General features: G+C 39.0%; 1 protein-coding gene and 1 non-coding gene across 2 annotated transcripts; one reads left to right on the top strand and one right to left on the bottom strand.

The window, feature by feature from the left end:
* Nucleotides 1–6837: 6837 nt before the first annotated feature.
* LOC118491496 lies at nt 6838–7557 on the top strand. The gene has a single exon (XM_035989317.1). The coding sequence runs from the start codon at nt 6838–6840 to the stop codon at nt 7555–7557; it is 720 nt and encodes a 239-aa protein (XP_035845210.1).
* Nucleotides 7558–18345: 10788 nt separating this feature from the next.
* LOC118491782 lies at nt 18346–18452 on the bottom strand. Its single transcript, XR_004892227.1, has one exon. It is a non-coding gene; the product is annotated as a small nucleolar RNA R71 (small nucleolar RNA).
* Nucleotides 18453–20035: the final 1583 nt, after the last annotated feature.

Below are 20035 nucleotides of genomic sequence, written 5' to 3'. Positions count from 1 at the left end.
CCCCTAGCACTCAGGGACACATGTTGATGATCTAAGAACACTTGTAGCACTTGTTGTCAAAGATCTAAGGGCTAGTGAACACTATAAAAGGCCACCTTGTAACAACAAGTTCTTCACACCTTCAAACAACACTTCTGGTCATTTCTAGAGCTCAAGTGCCTTCAATACTCGTCCCTGGTCGTGCATAGGACTCTTGTAAGTGTGCTCCACCCTTTCTTGGTTAAGTTTTGCTTAGATATAGCTTAAAAGTCAATCCGTCGTAATTAACGATTGACTTAACGGTTAATCACAAATGGTCCAGTGATTAATCGAAATAAAGGTAGTTATATGTTGGTAATCATGTGGGCTTTAAACCCCTAAAAGGGCACCCTCTGATTCCCACTCTAACTAGTACAAATGTCGAGTCAAACTTGCTTAGAAAAAGTCAACAGAATGCTAACTTTCGATTTTATGCATAATCAGTAATGTAGATGGCGTGTAACCTATTTTGACACTCATAAAACATGATAATAAGTATTATAATTGGTCTAAGCTTGTTTCATCCGACCATTTACTGTTTTGACCCGGTTCGGAGCCGAAAGTCGCAAAACTTTGACTTCTACTTTGACTTCAGTTCTGACCCGATATGGTATGATTTAGATATGCCATAAGACTCTCTTAGGACCAGGTTACATGATGGTATAACCCTCTGTGACCGGTTCATTGTTTGTCCGAGTCTTTTGCACATTTCCGTTAAATGCTTAAAAGTTGACCATAACGCCCTTTTTACTCTAAAACGAGAATTTTGGATATGTGAAAGGACAATAACCTTAGTTACTGATTTCTAAGCATGTCTCTAAAATTTCACGTCAATCCGAGGTCTAGAATAGGAGTTATGCTAAATAGCGCAATTAAGGAAACTTTAGTAATTAAACGGCGCAATTAGCATAAAGCCTATCTAAGCCCAAATTTCGACACAAAACCTTTTACACACTGATGTAAAATAATATTTTGGGATTTTTAAAGATTTTTAATTATTTTTAACCTGCTAGTAACCTGCGGTTATGGCACTGATTCGGTAAATACCGAATGTACCATTTTCAAACATAAAATGAGTTCTACAAGGTATTTTGACCCGAATCCAGTTGCTACTAATTTTAAATAATAAATAGAGTATTTTGGACTTTATAAATTGTTCGGAAAACTCAGATTTCCTGTAGAACTCGGAAATCTCTTTTATAATCTTTAAAATGACCGAAATACCCCAACGGGGCGTATATTGGGATTAAACTCGTTATGGGCGTAATGGAAGGTATCCTACTGATACCACAACCTCTTTAGAGCATATTAACTTAGGAAACCTGTGTAAGGACTTTTACGGTTACCCGTTACGCCTTTTACGCGTACGGTTCGGTTTATGTAACTAGTTTACATGAACTAGTCGAAACGGGTCAAACCTTATTGTTTTACTTCAAAATCTAGATTGTGGTTATATTACCCATATAAAACAAGTCTTCAAACTTGTTGGGTCCAAACCACATTCCATTCTCGGTTTTCGCCTTTCACGCGATTAAACCGTAATTATCCTTTGAAACTGACCGGTCTAAGCTAAGGCTAAACTAAAGACCCGTTAGGATTTTAATAGGTTGTTATAAACCTTCGTTCCAGAATAGGTGACCAGTAAAAGATACTAGCATTTGTTATTGAGGTTATTACTTGCTCAGGTAAATACTTTTAACTTATTTTCCGTTATACGGGCTTGGGTTACGGTATGTAAAAATACCGCTTGGTTGGGCAATTGACCCTAACTCATTAGTAGTTGGGTATTATCAATGTGACCCATTTAAAAATTTGTTTTGTTGGCTTTACGCCTTTGGGAGCTTAATGACCATGTCCCGGATATCCTTGGCATCATTTTACGAAATGGCCACGACCTCGACACGCGGGTGTAGGCGTACACCCGACAATGTGTCTATATTTATAAAGGTATAACCGTTGGTTTTCCCGCCACGGCTTTATGCTTTGTGGCGTGTCTATTAACCTTAAACCCGGCACGACCCAGGCGACTGAACGCATAGTGAACATGTAATTCTTTTACAAGATTTAATTTATAAATTATCCCAAGTTATAAAGAGTTTGTGCCTTGTGTATTCAAATCAATTTTATTAAACCTTTTTCGAAAGTGTCGGTTGAATGTATTTACCAGTGTAAACTGACGTATTTTCCCCAAAAGATTAAATGCAGGTTCTACACGAAATAGGCTGGCCACTCCTTAGCGTCGTTAGAGTCTCGCAAACTTGGGATGCCACTATCTGTTGAACAATATTTCTATTTTTTTATTTTGATCCCCTGTGGATTTATTTCGACTACTTGTGATACATGGATATTACATTCGATGGTTGAAATATATCTATCTTTATGCTTCCGCCGTGCATTTAAATATTGTGTGGTTTGACTATATTGTTGCCAACTACGTCACGGTAATCCCCCACCGGGCCCACCGGTGAAACACGTGGAAATCGGGGTGTGACAACGTCCCTCTAGTGGCGTATTCTGATGATGGTTTAAGAATGCTGGCTTCAAAAATTGGGTCTCTTGTGCGGCTGGATTCGTATACTATTGATATGTGTAATGAGGCTTGGGGACGGAGCAGCTATGCTAGGGCTCTCATTGAAATATCCGCTGATCAGGATTTGAAAGGCACTATAACCATGGCTATTCCTGAATTTGATGGAAACAAATATGTGACGGAGATTATTCGGGTGGAGTATGAATGGGAAACTCCAAGATGTGCTCACTGCTGTGTGTTTGGGCATGACTCTGGGGAATGCCCTAAACGTATTGGCTCAACATCCAAACCTCCTACTAACAGGCCGAAAGTAGACGAGGATGGTTTCACTGAAGTTCAGGTTAAGAAGAGTGCAAAGAAGAATGGCTTTCAAGTTAATAACCAGAAGCCTAAATTTGAGTACAGACCGGTGGATATGAAGAAAAAGGTCGTTGCTACTCAGCAGGTTTCTACTTCCCATAAAATCCAAACTAATAATCCGTTTTCTACTCTTGATTATGTTGGGGGACATGGTGGTTCAATTCAAGGGAGAAATAAAGGGGGTAAACAGATTCATGTGGATTTAGATGAGGAAGGGGTTGAAGTTGTCTATGATGAAACCAATGAGTCTATGTCTTCGGGTACATATCCTTCGTCTTCTAGAGCAGGGTCAAGCACCTCTTCCACAAAGTTCTCCAATGGTTAGATTGTCTTTGGTTCGTCTAAAAGGGATGCCGTTTCGTGGCAACTTCATTTTTGATGATGGAGGTTGAAGATTTTGGTTATGTATTGTTTTTGTCTGCTAGATATCTTTGCATGATGTATAGTAGGCTAGGTTGATGTGATGTCATAGGTACTTTTATGTTTGTTGGCTTACATATATGGGGCATGTCCTGTGTATGAACTAGTGTGGAACTCATCCTCACTACTTGTACTTATTTGCGGTTGTTATAATAGATTCACTGGGGTAACCCTTTACCCAAAAGTAATGAACAACATAAGGAATAAGAAATGAAGTCTATTTTTCAATTCCTTTCGGATTCCATTCTATACTATGAAAAGAACACAACCTAAAGGTATCATGGGCTGTGGAAATGACATAATTTTTGGATGGACCAAAGTCCATTATTTGATTGACATTGTTCGCACTTAGAAGTTTCAAACCCTTGCAACCGGCATTGCATACATGGCAGCCTAAAACTACTGGATCAAGCATCCTATCCTAAAGAGAGGACGAATGGTACGAGTCAAAGGATATTTATTATTCTACACAATTACTACCTTTAAAATGGATTAATTATTATATTATATAATATCAATTAGGAACATTTGTAAGCATCTAAGCTTGTACCTTATGCTTAACATGTATTTGAATTGTTGTTAAACTCAAAGCATGTAGGAATAGAATTAAACATTATAAAGAAGCAACTTAATTATGCATATATGTGTTGTAATGTTGGCTTTGGGAGTCTTTCAAAAAAAAAAAAAAATAGAAATTTTCCTTTTTAACCCTAAAGTTTTAATGTTTGACAATTTAAGTTTAAACTTCTAATCTTTGTTTTCTTTTTAACCCTAAAGTTTTAATCTTTGATAATTTACCCTAAAGTTTTATTATTTGACAATTTAAGTTTAAAATTGTTAATCTTTGTTTCCTTTTTAACCTTAAAGTTTTAATCTTTGACAATTTAAGTTTAAAGTTTTAGTTTTTGGTAATTTAACCCCTTTGATTAATTTGATTTTTTACTTCTAATTCAAAAGTTTCCATCTTTTGCGATTTAACCACTTTGATATTTTTACTTATTTGTTGTAATCTTGGCTTTGGGGGTTTTTCAAAGAAAAAATGGTTATGCATATGGTTGTTGTAACCTTGGCCTTGGGGTTTTTTCAAAAAAAAATTGATTTTTTTTACTTTTCACCCAAAAGTATTTCATAAATTATTTTTAACCCAAAACTATTTTTTTTTTACTTTTAACACAAAACTTTTTATCTTTTGCAATCTAACCTCACAACTTTTACTTTCAAATTTTTCGCCCAAAATTATTTTTAACGCAAAACTTTATAGTTTTAATTTTTCAAAAATTTTTCGCTTTATGCTTCGTTCTAAATTTTGTGACTTAACACATCGCAACGTGCGTCATTGGTTTAGCGTTTTTACGTTTCGTTCTAAACTTTGCGAGTTAACACGACGCAAAGTGCGTGTGTGGGTGAACGTTTTTACATCGTCTATTTTTTTCCCGTTTGACAGGTTCAACATAACATTCGCGTCCTAAATCGACTTAGTTATAACTAAAGAATGCCCGCCGTATTGCGGCGAGTCGTAATTCTAGTTAAAATTAAAAGATATATAATGTACAAGTCATTAAATCACATGATACATGTCATATACGAATCCTCACAAATTTAACACTAAAAAAGAGAACTATAAAGAAAATGATAAGTGAATATTCCAACATGGGAATAATCTTCGTCTCAATCGCACGATTAGACCACTCTTCCCAATGGGAGGGGAAACTGAAAAAGTACTCAAAAAAGTAATCCAAAAAGTAAAGCAGAGGGTACATTGCCACAGCTACTACTATCAAGTCTCCTGTATCATAAAAGAAAATTGTATACCATAAATAATCATCCAAAATATACTAACTGCATCTAAACAAGAAAGACCCGTAAATAAGGCTCATTCTATTTAGACTGGAAGGTATGGGGGTCGGCTGATGCCCGGCTAGGCCCGGCGCCGGACCCCCACACCGCCCCCCTGGGGCTCGGCCCAGCACAAGCGGCGACCCACAGCCGGGTCCGCCGTGCCTCTCTCCTTCTTCCTTCTCTCACATATACCTATACATATATACATATATATACACAAAGGGGTTCATCCCCCACCCCCTAGGTCCATCCTCTCCAAGCCACTCCTACGTGGCGCCTACGTGACGGCTCATCCCCTCCAAGCCCATCCTCTCCATACCCTTTAGTCTTACAACCCCCCTTTTTACTAATTACACCCTCCACCTATAAAAACATCACATCCATCAATCACTTGCTTTTGTTTTTAGTCTTTTTTTGTCTTTTTATTGTCTTTTTTTATTCTTTTATTTAATTATTAGTTATTTATTATTTGTTTATTATTTATCTAGTTAGTATTATTATTATTATCATTATTATTATTATTATTATTATTATTATTATTATTATTAGTGGTAATGATATATTATTTATTATTAGTTTTTATTGTTATAATTTATCAAATTATATTTATAGCTGTAACAAAAGCTATATAAAAATAAGTGTTATGAATATGGATGACATGATGCGCACAGTAAAAGCACACAGTAAAGGAAATAATTCGAACGAATTATAATTTATAGGCCCCACCAGTTTTGTTTTTATTTCTTTTATTTTCTATATAACGAATGTAATAGATTCGATAGAATACAGAATTGTGAAAAGAAGAAAGGAATACGGAGAAAGATATATTGAGAAAGTTTTAATCTCAATCTCTTTGTTTTATAACACGTTATCAGCACGAGCGCCGTCAAACAAGCAAATCAACAAAAGCAAAGGAGCTATTACCATACACAATGTAAGAATTTCATATATTTAAATATATACATATATATAGGTTGAAAGCCTAAGGGTGCACCAGTGAGTTGTAAAACCATACACCTTTAGGATGATCTTTTAGATCCCGTTTCTCCTTTATATAAATGTATATTTATAATATAGTTCTGTGATAAATTAAAATTAGTACAGGGGACCTATTGCTCTGGAGATATAATAATTATGAGACTACTAACATTTATTTATGTACCTAACATTTATTTATGCATCTAACTTTTATTTATACGTACATACTAACATTTAATTTAGAGTTTACATTCATGTATACTAACATTTTTTCTTACTATACATCCTGATTTTATATCTTATAAAATAACATTTATGTAATACATCATTTATTACAAATACATATATATGTATATAACCGTTATATAACGGCTATAAAACGGTAATATAACCGTTGCAAAACGGTTATAATTTACCACTATTAATTACCAATTATCAATCTCATTATTGCACAACAAACAGTTTTCTTTTCAAGGCTATTCAAAAAAAAAATTCGAAGATGATTCACCCGATTTTAATATTGGCCGGCATAATATTAATATTGTTGCCGACCTTAATGTATGAGCTTCCACATCATCTTTTTAGTACTTATGTATTCATTTATTTGTTTATAGCTGTACCTTTGTATGTTATCTCATTTTTAATGAGTATTTAGATTTTAATATTTACCTTATTTATGTTTAGCAAAAAAAATGGCAAACATCGCAAAAATTGAATTCCCGGCTCTTAATATCACCGGAGAAAATTATATGCCGTGGACGGCACATGTTAAGCGACATCTCAAGTCAATGGGTGTTTTGGAAACGATAACGGAGTGGAACGAGTGTAGCGATCAAGACAAGGCAAAAGCCGATGTCTTCCTCCATAAACACATTGATGAAGTGTTGCAATTTGAATATTCAAATTTTGAGGATCCATACTTTTTGTGGGAAGATTTAAAAAGCAGATTTGATAATCAAAGGGAAGTTTTACTTCCCACTGCTAGAGATGAATGGAACAATCTCAGGTTCCAAGATTTTAAAAAGGTGAATGAATACACCTCTGCTTTGTACAGGATATGCTCAACGCTCCGATTCTGTGGGCAAACTGTTACGGAGGAAGATATGTTGGAGAAAACTTTCTCCACATTTCATGCATCAAATATAAACTTGCAACAACAATATCGGTTGCAAAAGTTTCAAAGATATTCTGATCTAAATTCATTTCTCCTCGTAGCAGAGAAAAACAAAGAGCTACTAATGAAAAATCATCAAGCTCGTCCCACTGGATCATTAGCCATTCCAGAAGCAAATGTTGTTATTAATGATGATATTAAAGACTCTGGAAGAAAATGGGGACGAGGCCGTGGCCGTGGCCATTTTGGTAAAGGTAATGGTCGAAATTATTCCTTCAAAAGAAATAATAACTTCTGAGGCAATTCCCATGGTCGTGGACGTGGTCGCGGTCGTGGTCGTGGTCGAAATCAAAGAACCCCCAATTACCACACTCCACAAAATACCAATCCCAACCAGTATAACAAAAGGAATGAAGCTGGTAGGTCCGAAAACAATGGCACGTCTTGTTTCAGATGTGGAAGTGCAAACCATTGGTCAAAGGCTTGTCGTACACCTTCACATTTATGTGAACTTTACCAAGCCTCTCTCAAAAGAAAAGAAAAGAAAAGGAGATGAACCATGTGGATAATTTTAATGATATCAACGTCGAAATGAATGTCACCAACTTTAACAATAACATGGAACTCTGAAACGAATGTTGCTAAACCATAATAATTATATGCAACAATTATGTAATTTTCTTTATTATATATATATCTTTATTATGTTTCAGTAGTCTTTCTTTTCATGTAACGTCTTCAACTAATAAATAAACTTCTTATTATAAAATAATTCACAATGTCTTCGTTATACACTTATTATTATTTCTCTTTATATTTTCAAGATTAAAATGAATACCACTGGAGCACAAGAGCAGACAAATGATGCATATATATGTATAGCGGATAGTGGAGCCACACACACTATACTTAAATCTAAGAAATATTTTTATGAGTTAAAACCAACAAAAGGAACCGTTGATACAATATCAGGTCCTACAAACTTGATAGAAGGAGTGGGAAAAGCTAATTTAATATTACCAAATGGTACAAAGCTCTTAATAGAGAATGCTTTATTTTCCCCAAAATCAACAAGAAACTTGTTGAGTTTCAAAAACATATATCATAACGGATATGATACTCAGTCAAGGACTGTTGATAATAAGAAATATTTACACATCATGAGTGATGTGTGTAAAATGCAACATATAAATTACATCAAATAAGGCATAAAACTAACCCTTTTTAAGTACTAATGTTGGAAAAAGAGTGTTTTTGTCTTCCTTTTGTATTTTCAGGATGAAATGAGCTCAAATTCACAAAAGAAGCAAAAAGACAGCTAATTCTAACATAAATACAAGAAAAGGAACAAAAGTAGACTGCCCGAACCCTCAACGGCATCCTCCCAAGCAAAGAAAAGAAAACAGAAGACTGAACATGGCCCGTGCTCAGCCAGCACGGGGCCGTGCCCAAGAAGCAGCAGAAAAGACAAACCTGTAGAAGCTTCTATTGCCCACCACGGGGCCGTGTCTAGTGAGCACGGGGGCGTGGCGAAAGTACAGCAGGCGCATTAATTGTAATTGAGAATTACAATTAATGAAGAGAGAGTGTGTCAGACGGGCACGGGGGCGTGTCCAGCGGACACGGGGCCGTGCCCAGCCTTCTGTTCAGCCTATAAATAGGAGTGCTTGGTTTCATTCCAACTCATCCCTTGGCACACCACCTCTCTCACACTTCATCCACCACCCACCACCACCATAACACCATCATCCACCACCATCATCCATTGTCCATCGTAGAGTGTGTGAGTCGTCTCGGAATCCAAGATTGATCGTAAGAGTTCTTGACAATCAAGGCCATGTTTGCCTAAGTCTCTTACATCACTTGGTGAAGACAAGTGTTTAGTATAATACTTTTTGATTTTAATCTTTTGCACTTTTTATTTGCTTTTGTATTAATGACTTTAATAACTAGTTGCTTATGTTGAAGGTGATCTTTCCTTATCGTTTGTCCGTGGTGTCTTGGCATTATTTTACTGTCTATATAAAATAAAAGATTTTCACCATTCATATCTCCACGGTCTATATGGAGGTATGTTGGCTACCTGGTCGGGGGTTAAGGGAATGGTTTGGTAAGGGTCTTGCCCTTGTTCAGCGTTTAGAGGTCCTGCAAGGGACCTGGGTCAAATTTAGTAGGATCTCCTTCAATGCCCATAGGTATTGGATGGCGGGGATCCAAACTCTTTGACCCCCTCATAAGTTAACTACTATTAATACTATAACCCGGCTATTTAGGACTGTATCCCTGCTGACTCAGACTACTTAGCCGAGGGTAACGTCACCGCCAAAAGCGGGGCCTACCACAATTTGCATTAATAACTTAATTCATTATCTTCCAATAATCCAACCCTTTAGGATTGTATCCTTGCTGACTCAAACTACTGGGTTGAGGGTAACGTCGCCTTCAAAAGAGGGGCCTACTACAATAACTAAGATAATCTCTTAAACAAGTGCAAAAGTGCAAAAATAATCAAAGGTTATACTAATTCACGAGTCGGATCCAAGTGATTCATCTTTTCTATCTGTTTTTATTTTATTTTTATTTTTCAGCATTTAGTTAGTTTTTATTTTCTTAGTTTAAAAACCTTTTCTAACTTTTTGATTTGATTAGACGTTGAGGATAAACCGGTACTAAAAGCTCTTGTGTCCTTGGACGATCTCGGTATCTTACCAACACTATACTACGTCCACGATGGGTGCACTTGCCCATATGTGTGTTTAGTGTTAGTAAATATCGTGTTTTATAAATTTAAAACTTGGCTAAAGGTGTAAAAAGGGCTTAAATATACATCTAAATTATATAAACACCGACACACATCAAGTTTTTGGCGCCGCTGCCGGGGACACAAGGATTTTAAGAAAGTTAGGAATCAACGGCCTAATCATATTTTTTTTTATTTTTCTTTTAAATTTTTAGGATTTTTCATAATTTTTCAGCTTATGCAGAGCTCAGTGATGTGTGTAAAATGCAACATATAAATCACATCAATTAAGGCATAAAACTAACCCTTTTTAAGTACTAATGTTGGAAAAAGAGTGTTTTTGTCTTCCTTTTGTATTTTCAGGATGAAATGAGCTCAAATTCACAAAAGAAGCAAAAAGACAACTAATTCTAGCATAAATACAAGAAAAGGAATAAAAGTAGACTGCCCGGACCCTCAACGACATCCTCCAAAGCAAAGAAGAGAAAACAGAAGCCTGAACACGCCCCGTGCTCAGCCAGCACGGGGCCGTGCCCAAGAAGCAGCATAAAAGACAAACTGGTAGAAGCTTCCATTGCCCACCACGAGGCCGTTTCCAGCGAGCACGGGGGCGTGGTGAAGTACAGCAGGCGCATTAATTGTAATTGCGAATTACAATTAATGAGGAGAGAGACTGTCAGACGGGCACGGGGGCGTGTCCAGCGGACACGGGGCCGTGCCCAGCCTTCTGTTCAGCCTATAAATAGGGGTGCTTGGTTTCATTCCATCTCATCCCTTGGCACACCACCTCTCTCACACCTCATCCACCACCCACCACCACCATAACACCATAACACCATCATCCACCACCATCATCCATTGTCCATCGTAGAGTGTGTGAGTCGTCTCGGGATCCAAGATTGATCGTAAGAGTTCTTGACAATCAAGGCCATGTTTGCCTAAGTCTCTTACATCACTTGGTGAAGACAAGTGTTTAGTATAATACTTTTTATTTTTAATCTTTTGCACTTTTTATTTGGTTTTGTATTAATGACTTTAATAACTAGTTGCTTGTGTTGAAGGTGATCTTTCCTTATCGTTTGTCCGTGGTGTCTTGGCATTATTTTACTGTCTATATAAAATAAAAGATTTTCACCATTCATATCTCCACGGTCTATATGGAGGTATGTTGGCTACCTGGTCGGGGGTTAAGGGAACGGTTTGGTAAGGGTCTTGCCCTTGTTCAGCGTTTAGAGGTCCTGCAAGGGACCTGGGTCAAATTTAGTAGGATCTCCTTCAATGCCCATAGGCATTGGATGGCGGGGATCCAAACTCTTTGACCCCCTCATAAGTTAACTACTATTAATACTATAACCCGGCTATTTAGGACTGTATCCCTGCTGACTCAGACTACTTAGCCGAGGGTAACGTCACCGCCAAAAGCGGGGCCTACCATAATTTGCATTAATAACTTAATTCATTATCTTCCAATAATCCGACCCTTTAGGATTGTATCCTTGCTGACTCAAACTACTGGGTTGAGGGTAACGTCGCCTTCAAAAGAGGGGCCTACTACAATAACTAAGATAATCTCTTAAACAAGTGCAAAAGTGCGAAAATAATCAAAGGCTATACTAATACACGAGTCGGATCCAAGTGATTCATCTTGTCTATCTGTTTTTATTTTTATTTTTTTTTCAGCATTTAGTTAGTTTTTATTTTCTTAGTTTAAAAATATTTTTCTCACTTTTTGATTTGATTAGACGTTGAGGATAAACCGGTATTAAAAGCTCTTGTGTCCTTGGACAACCTCGGTATCTTACCAACACTATACTACGTCCACGATGGGTGCACTTACCCATATGTGTGTTTAGTGTTAGTGAATATCGTGTTTTATAAATTTAAAACTTGGCTAAAGTTGTAAAAAGGGCTTAATTATATATCTAATTTATATACACACTACACACGCATCAAGTTTTTGGCGCTGCTGCCGGGGACACAAGGATTTTAAGAAAGTTAGGAATCAACGGCCTAATCATATTTTTATTTTTCTTTTTTAATTTTTAGGATTTTTCTTAGTTTTTCAGCTTCTGCAGAGCTCAGCACGGGCCGTGCCCGCTGAACACGCCCCCGTGCTCAATCATTGGAACTGGCAATCCAGTTTTAAGTCAGACAGTAAGCTGAACACGGGGCCGTGTCCACTCAATACGCCCCCGTGCCCAAGATTCTCTTACTGAAAACAGAACCGTTAGATCCCGTCGGTTGGTAATTTCTGACACAAACATGAGTGATAGTAATTCTTTTTACTTTAGGAACTCTTATGGTACGTGGTGTCGATTATGTGGAGGCGAACATGAAGAATTAAAATGTTATTTTCTAAATTATAGGCCCCACTATATAGACCCATCGATTCCTTATAACCTTAAGAGGGGCGAAAGTAAAAATAAGCATTATCTCTCCCTCGAATGCGCCCAGCCAGATATTCTAGGGGAAATGCTCCTTGACGAGTTATTTCAACTAGAAGAAATAATTCTAAATTGGTCAAAGGAACTTAGGAAGGATTTTATTGATCCGCCCCAAGACGATGACCATGAGGAAATGTTGGAACAGCATTCCGACAACCTCGTTGCTCCCGAAAATACCTTCATACCTAGAAAAGACTTGGACGATAGTCGTCCCTGTGCCGATTGTGCCGTGAAGGACTCTCCATCGACTTCGTTCGGTGCATACATAGACCTGAGCGATTCGGCATACACCTTCTTTAACGAGAGCCCGGGAAAGGGTTGGACTTGTCCACCTAGAATGAAAATAGGAATTACCCTCACCGATAACCTCTTGCGTTCTCGCCTTAGTATAGGACAATTAAGGTATCTTAGGCACTTTGGGGTTGTTCCAACAAATCAAGAACCACCCGATATAAATAAAATCCTTAGGAGCAACAAAACTCCATAAAACAGCCTCCCAACACGGGGCCGTGTCCGGTCAACACGACCCTGTGCCCACCCAGAAGATTCTCTGCTGATTTTGTCAGAATACGGACAAAATGTGTCAGGATTTTCTCTGCACACGGGGCCGTGCCCAGCGGACACGGGGCCGTGTCCAGCGTGCTGTCGTTTTCTTTAAATGCAGCCTGAATCCTGCTCATATTTTACCACTTCACTAGACAGAGATTCCTGGGATCTTCACATATACCATCCTAGGTAAGTGCTAAAAGAAGGTTCCCAAGGACCATCTTGTCCTTTCCACTTTTGTTCATTTCTCCTTCTTTCAAAATTTTTCAAACATCTCCTCCATGGAAGCTTGGAAACCCCATGATTCCAACCTTCTATGAAAAGTTTGTAAGATTATTTGCTATGGATTCTTGTTTAAAGTTGAGTTTATAACTTTGTTTTGAATTATCTAAGCTTAAACCACAGTTAAAAGATGTGAAAATAATTTAAAACCCAAGAATCCTTAGCCAAAAAAATCCAGCAGACAACTGAACACGGGCCGTGCTCAGTGAACACGGGGCCGTGCTCAGTGAACACGGGGCCGTGTTCGAGGTGCCGTTTTGCAAAAATTCAGTTATTTTCGGTTTCTTCCACAGAAAATGGCCAGCAGAACTATCGGATCATCTTCAAGAAATAACCGAAATGGGAGAAGGTCGTCCACAGCAGAAGACTCCCTAGTAAACTACGTTTACGCCTTAAGGGAAGCCATAGACGAGATGACGGGAGTAGAAGAAGCGCTAGTGGACCGTATTAATCATCTGACGGTGGGGTTGGAAGGCTGTCTGCGAGAAGTGAACCTCCTGCACCAGAGGTTAAACCTTCTCGCCTCCCCGCCTTTGGTTCCCATAATAACCCAAAGAGCGTGGAATGTAGTGCCCGAGGTCATCATTCCGGCCGAATGGCATGCCATGCACCAAGGGCCTCAGCATAGGGTGGTGCAAGGAGTCCCGGTGAATGTTCCTCCTCAAGCCACTGAAGAAAATGAAGCTGCTTTCTTCCTCCCAAGGGAGATAGAAGAGTGGCTTTGAACAATAACCGAGGAGCCATCGGCTAAAGGGTCTTACTACATCGGGAAGCTATTCCCGAAATTTTCCTAAATAAGTAGAACCTTTATGATAACCTCATGTATCCCCCTAGTTATTTAGATTAACTATATGTAATTCTCTATGTTTGCAATGATATGATGGTTTCTAAGATTGAATAAAACACACTTATGGTGGTAATGGATGAAAAAGGGAACGAGAAAAATGGCCCCATGCACAAAGAACAGAGCAACCCGACACAAATCTCCATCACAGAAGGCTCAACACGGGCCGTGCCCAACCAACACGGCCCCGTGCTGAGCCACCTGCAGAAAAACGCACAGTTCAGGTAACTGGACACGGGCCGTGTTCACCAGACACGCCCCTGTGTCCAGGCTTCTGTCTCATTTCTTTAATTTCTGTTAGTGGCACCTGACCACGGGGCCGTGCCCGGTCACCACGGGGCCGTGTCCAGACTGCCAGTAACATAAATCTTTGCTTTTTAACACTACACCACACATCCAATCAACCTAAAAATTTGTTTTTGGGACACACTGAGGACAATGTGTAATTTAAGTGTGGGGGGGGGGAAGCTAACACTTTGAAATTTTGCAAGTCCTAACAACAAGCCTTACACAAAACTCTATTGGAACCGCTAAACACCCCAAATTTTTTTTCAAAAATCCTTTCATTTTTACTTGTCTAAAGTTTAAGTTGGGAATCATAAGATTAATAAGGTTATATTTTTAAAAATTTACAACCGAAAGCGTCGTGATAACAAGAACCAACATAAGAAAATTATGAAACGGCATAACAAGTCTAGTTAAAATTTAACTATATATACTTGATCACATTAAAAACCCATTCCCACAAAAGTGAGTTTTGAGCCTTTATTGAGCATACAAATTTACATCTTTAGACTAAATGCTCATTTTTCGTTTCTTGTGTGAATAGCCGCTTGGTTCTTACAACTCTAGAACTTGCCACGACGATTCATTCCCGGTCCTTACCAACTTAAACCCAAGTAAGTAAATGATGGAGGCATTAGGACTAACCATTTTTCTTTCTACACCATTATTTTTCAATTTTTTTTACCACCTACCCAAAAATCCCCCTAGTTAACCCCTTTGAGCCTAAACCTTTCATTTCATTACCCTCAAAAAAAAAAAAAAAAACCTTTTTACCCACCAAAAACCTTTTTATTTTTCACCCCTTATTTTAGTAACAAAGCTCGGTTTTTCGCAAGCTCGTTCTTTTATGTGACTAAAAAAAATATATAAAAAAAAATATATATATATATATATAATGATGAAGTTAAAAACAAACAAAGCTATACAAACAAAAGCTTGTTTGGAGAAATACTTCAAAATAAAAAGTCACTAAAGAAATTTTTTCGAAAACCGACGCTTTTTACGCTTTTCGCCCTTTTACTAACCACTAACCCAACCACCCACCTTTAGCCCAAGCCTAACCCTTCACCCAAAAAGTCCTCTTGATATTTACAAAGGTATAAAGTTAAAAAGGAGGAGGATTGATTGCTTGGCAAGCCTATGGAAGGCGTGAGTTCCATGCCGCTCTCGAGTGATTCACTAAAAATACACCTACGGCCGAGTATTGAGTGATTTATCCCGTGAGGTATGTGAACTTGTATATAAATAAAATTTTAAAAAGGCATGTTATGCCCAAATAAGTAATTTATCCTATGAGACGTTCTCAATAAATCATAACGAATAGGATTGTGAATAAATAAAAATAAAACCTAAAAAGATCTTGGATTCCCGACACTCTATGACAAACCAAAAACTTTCTCTTCTACCTATTCCATTTGGGAGTGTAAGCCACATTTAAAGAGTTTTGCTTGAGGACAAGCAAAAGTTCAAGTGTGGGGGTATTTGATGTGTGTAAAATGCAACATATAAATCACATCAATTAAGGCATAAAACTAACCCTTTTTAAGTACTAATGTTGGAAAAAGAGTGTTTTTGTCTTCCTTTTGTATTTTCAGGATGAAATGAGCTCAAATTCACAAAAGAAGCAAAAAGACAACTAATTCTAGCATAAATACAAGAAAAGGAATAAAAGTAGACTGCCCGGACCCTCAACGGCATCCTCCAAAGCAAAGAAGAGAAAACAGAAGCCTGAACACGCCCCGTGCTCAGCTAGCACGGGGCCGTGCCCAAGAAGCAGCATAAAAGATAAACTGGTAGAAGCTTCCATTGCCCACCACGGGGCCATGTCCAGCGAGCACGGGGGCGTGGTGAAAGTACAGCAGGCGCATTAATTGTAATTGCGAATTACAATTAATGAGGAGAGAGACTGTCAGACGGGCACGGGGGCGTGTCCAGCGGACACGGGGCCGTGCCCAGCCTTCTGTTCAGCCTATAAATAGGGGTGCTTGGTTTCATTCCATCTCATCCCTTGGCACACCACCTCTCTCACACCTCATCCACCACCCACCACCACCATAACACCATCATCCACCACCATCATCCATTGTCCATCGTAGAGTGTGTGAGTCGTCTCGGGATCCAAGATTGATCGTAAGAGTTCTTGACAATCTAGGCCATGTTTGCCTAAGTCTCTTACATCACTTGGTGAAGACAAGTGTTTAGTATAATACTTTTTATTTTTAATCTTTTGCAATTTTTATTTGGTTTTGTATTAATGACTTTAATAACTAGTTGCTTATGTTGAAGGTGATCTTTCCTTATCGTTTGTCCGTGGTGTCTTGGCATTAGTTTACTGTCTATATAAAATAAAAGATTTTCACCATGCATATCTCCACGGTCTATATGGAGGTATGTTGGCTACCTGGTCGGGGGTTAAGGGAACGGTTTGGTAAGGGTCTTGCCCTTGTTCAGCGTTTAGAGGTCCTGCATGGGACCTGGGTCAAATTTAGTAGGATCTCCTTCAATGCCCATAGGCATTGGATGGCGGGGATCCAAACTCTTTGACCCCCTCATAAGTTAACTACTATTAATACTATAACCCGGCTATTTAGGATTGTATCCCTGCTGACTCAGACTACTTAGCCGAGGGTAACGTCACCGCCAAAAGCGGGGCCTACCATAATTTGCATTAACAACTTAATTCATTATCTTCCAATAATCCGACCCTTTAGGATTGTATCCTTGCTGACTCAAACTACTGGGTTGAGGGTAACGTCGCCTTCAAAAGAGGGGCCTACTACAATAACTAAGATAATCTCTTAAACAAGTGCAAAAGTGCGAAAATAATCAAAGGTTATACTAATACACGAGTCGGATCCAAGTGATTCATCTTGTCTATCTGTTTTTATTTTTATTTTATTTTTCAGCATTTAGTTAGTTTTTATTTTCTTAGTTTAAAAATATTTTTCTCACTTTTTGATTTGATTAGACGTTGAGGATAAACCGGTATTAAAAGCTCTTGTGTCCTTGGACGACCTCGGTATCTTACCAACACTATACTACGTCCACGATGGGTGCACTTGCCCATATGTGTGTTTAGTGTTAGTGAATATCGTGTTTTATAAATTTAAAACTTGGCTAAAGGTGTAAAAAGGGCTTAATTATATATCTAATTTATATACACACTACACACGCATCACTCAGCACGGGTCGTGCCTGGTCGGACACGGGCCGTGCCCAGCATCGTTACTGGCAGTTTTTAGTTTTCCAAGTTACAAAAGGCTGACCACGGGGCCGTGTCGGTGCAACACGGGGTCGTGTCCAAACTTCCAGTAACTGGGATCTGGAAAACAATCACTGTAACTCCGACCACGGGCCGTGTTCGCTGACCACGGGGCCGTGGTGAACCTTCTGACCAGCATTCTTTCTTTTTTGTTGCAGGACTTGGAACCAGACGCCAATCTTACATAGTGTATGAGCTCCAGTTCTAATAAGGACATAAAAGAACCTCTAGAAGAACCCGAACGCTTTCTCAGAAAAAGATTAAAAGCTAAGAACCAAGAGAAAGTTTCGGGTGATCCACCTCCGATGGCGGACCAACGTACCCTCATGGATTATCTACGACCCACCGTAGGTAACCTAGGCGCCGCTATCAATGCTCCAAATGTTGAAGCTAATAACTTCGAACTTCAGCCGCATTTGATACAAATGCTCCAAAACTCCGCAACCTTCCATGGGCTTGCGGACGAGGATCCCCATCTACATATTACTAATTTCTTAGAAATATGTGATACCTTTCGGATCAATGGAGCATCAAATGACGCCATCCGCCTCCGAATGTTTCCTTTCTCACTAAAAGACCGAGCGAAAGCTTGGCTCAACGCCCTCCCAGCTGGATCGGTAAACACCTGGGATGAACTAGCCCAAAAATTTCTATATAAGTATTTCCCTCCCGCTAAAACGGCTAAATTAATGACTGAAATTAATACATATTCACAAGAGGACGGGGAATCCTTATATGAAACTTGGGAAAGGTTCAAGGAACTATTACGCAAGTGTCCACATCATGGCGTTGCGATATGGCAACAAGTATCCACTTTCTATAATGGACTGTTGCCACACACAAGGCAGACACTTGATTCTAGCTCCGGGGGACTTTTAGGTAATCGACGCCCGCATGAAATATATTACCAAATTGAGGAAATTGCTCAAACCAATTTTCAATGGCACACCCCCCGAGGCAATAAATCTATTGCCCCGAGCGCCCATAAGGTCGATGAAAGCACTTCTTTACAAGCCCAAATCGAGGCCCTTTCTTCAAAAATAAAAAAATTAGAAATGACAAAAAACAGTCTCAGTTATGGCTTGTGAAGGGTGTGGTGGGCCACATGAAAATTGGAGTTGTATGAAAGAAACAGACGATCAAAAGGAATCGGTAAGCTACATTGATAATAGACCTAGGCCGTCGGGTCCTCCAACGGGCACTTACAACCAAGGATGGCGAAATCAACCAAACCTTGGTTGGCGAGAACCCGACAATAGTAGTAACCAACAAACCCCCAAACAAACTTTCAACAACCAAGAAATGAGTCACAAAATTTCACTCAACAACAAAGTGGACGAGAAAGGCTTGAAGATACTGTATCTCGCCTCATCTCCGACACTGAAAAGAAAAACTCGAAAAGATTTCTACAATTAGAATCAAATTTTAGAAATCAACAAGCTAGTATTCAAAACATAGAAAAACAATTAAATCAAATAGCTCAAAATTTTGCCGAGAGACCACAAGGCGCATTACCTAGCAATACCAAAACAAACCCAAAAGCGCAAGTTCATCTCATCACGCTACGAAACCGCACCGTGGGGCCTGCAGAAGCGCCGCCGACAGAAGAAACGGTACCCCCACCTCTGCAGGAGAATAACTCCCCTCCATCACCAGAGCCTACCAAGGCTCCTCGAGTCCCGTACCCCGGTAGGTTAATTCGTCAAAAGACCAGTGAGCAATTCGCGAAGTTCGAAAGTTTATTAAAACAATTGCATGTCAATATTCCTTTTATTGATGTCCTAACACAAATGCCCAAGTACTCTAAGTTCATGAGGGACTTCCTCACCCATAAAAAGAAAATTGAAACTTTGCAATTAGTTAAATTAGGCGAAGAATGCTCTGCCCTCGTACTCAATAAACTTCCCCAAAAGAAAATCGATCCCGGAAGCTTCATGATTCCCTGCTCAATCGGGGAGTCCCCCGTTCGTAATGCACTAGCCGACCTTGGGGCTAGCATTAACCTCATGCCCTCATCAATGTTTAAAAGACTCTGCCTAGGAACAACGAGTCCTACAAAAATGAGCATACAACTTGCTGATCGATCCGTCAAATTCCCGCAAGGTGTCATTGAAAATGTCTTGGTAAAGGTAAGCAAATTCGTCTGCCCAGCCGACTTTGTCATACTTGATATGGAGGAAGACACCGAGGTCCCCCTCATATTAGGGAGACCATTTCTTGCCACCGCACAAGCGGTGGTAGATATGAATGACGGAACACTCACCTTGAGGTATGGGGATGATGAAGTAAAATTCGGAGTTAGGAAGAGAATAGAGGACGACGACCCGGTCAACTACATGAAGGTTATTGATTCGAGTTTGGATGCTGCTCTCC

The sequence above is a fragment of the Helianthus annuus genome, chromosome 4 (assembly GCF_002127325.2).
Source record: "Helianthus annuus cultivar XRQ/B chromosome 4, HanXRQr2.0-SUNRISE, whole genome shotgun sequence".
Classification (NCBI taxonomy): Eukaryota; Viridiplantae; Streptophyta; class Magnoliopsida; order Asterales; family Asteraceae; genus Helianthus; species Helianthus annuus.
This window is presented reverse-complemented; position numbering and strand designations above follow the sequence as displayed.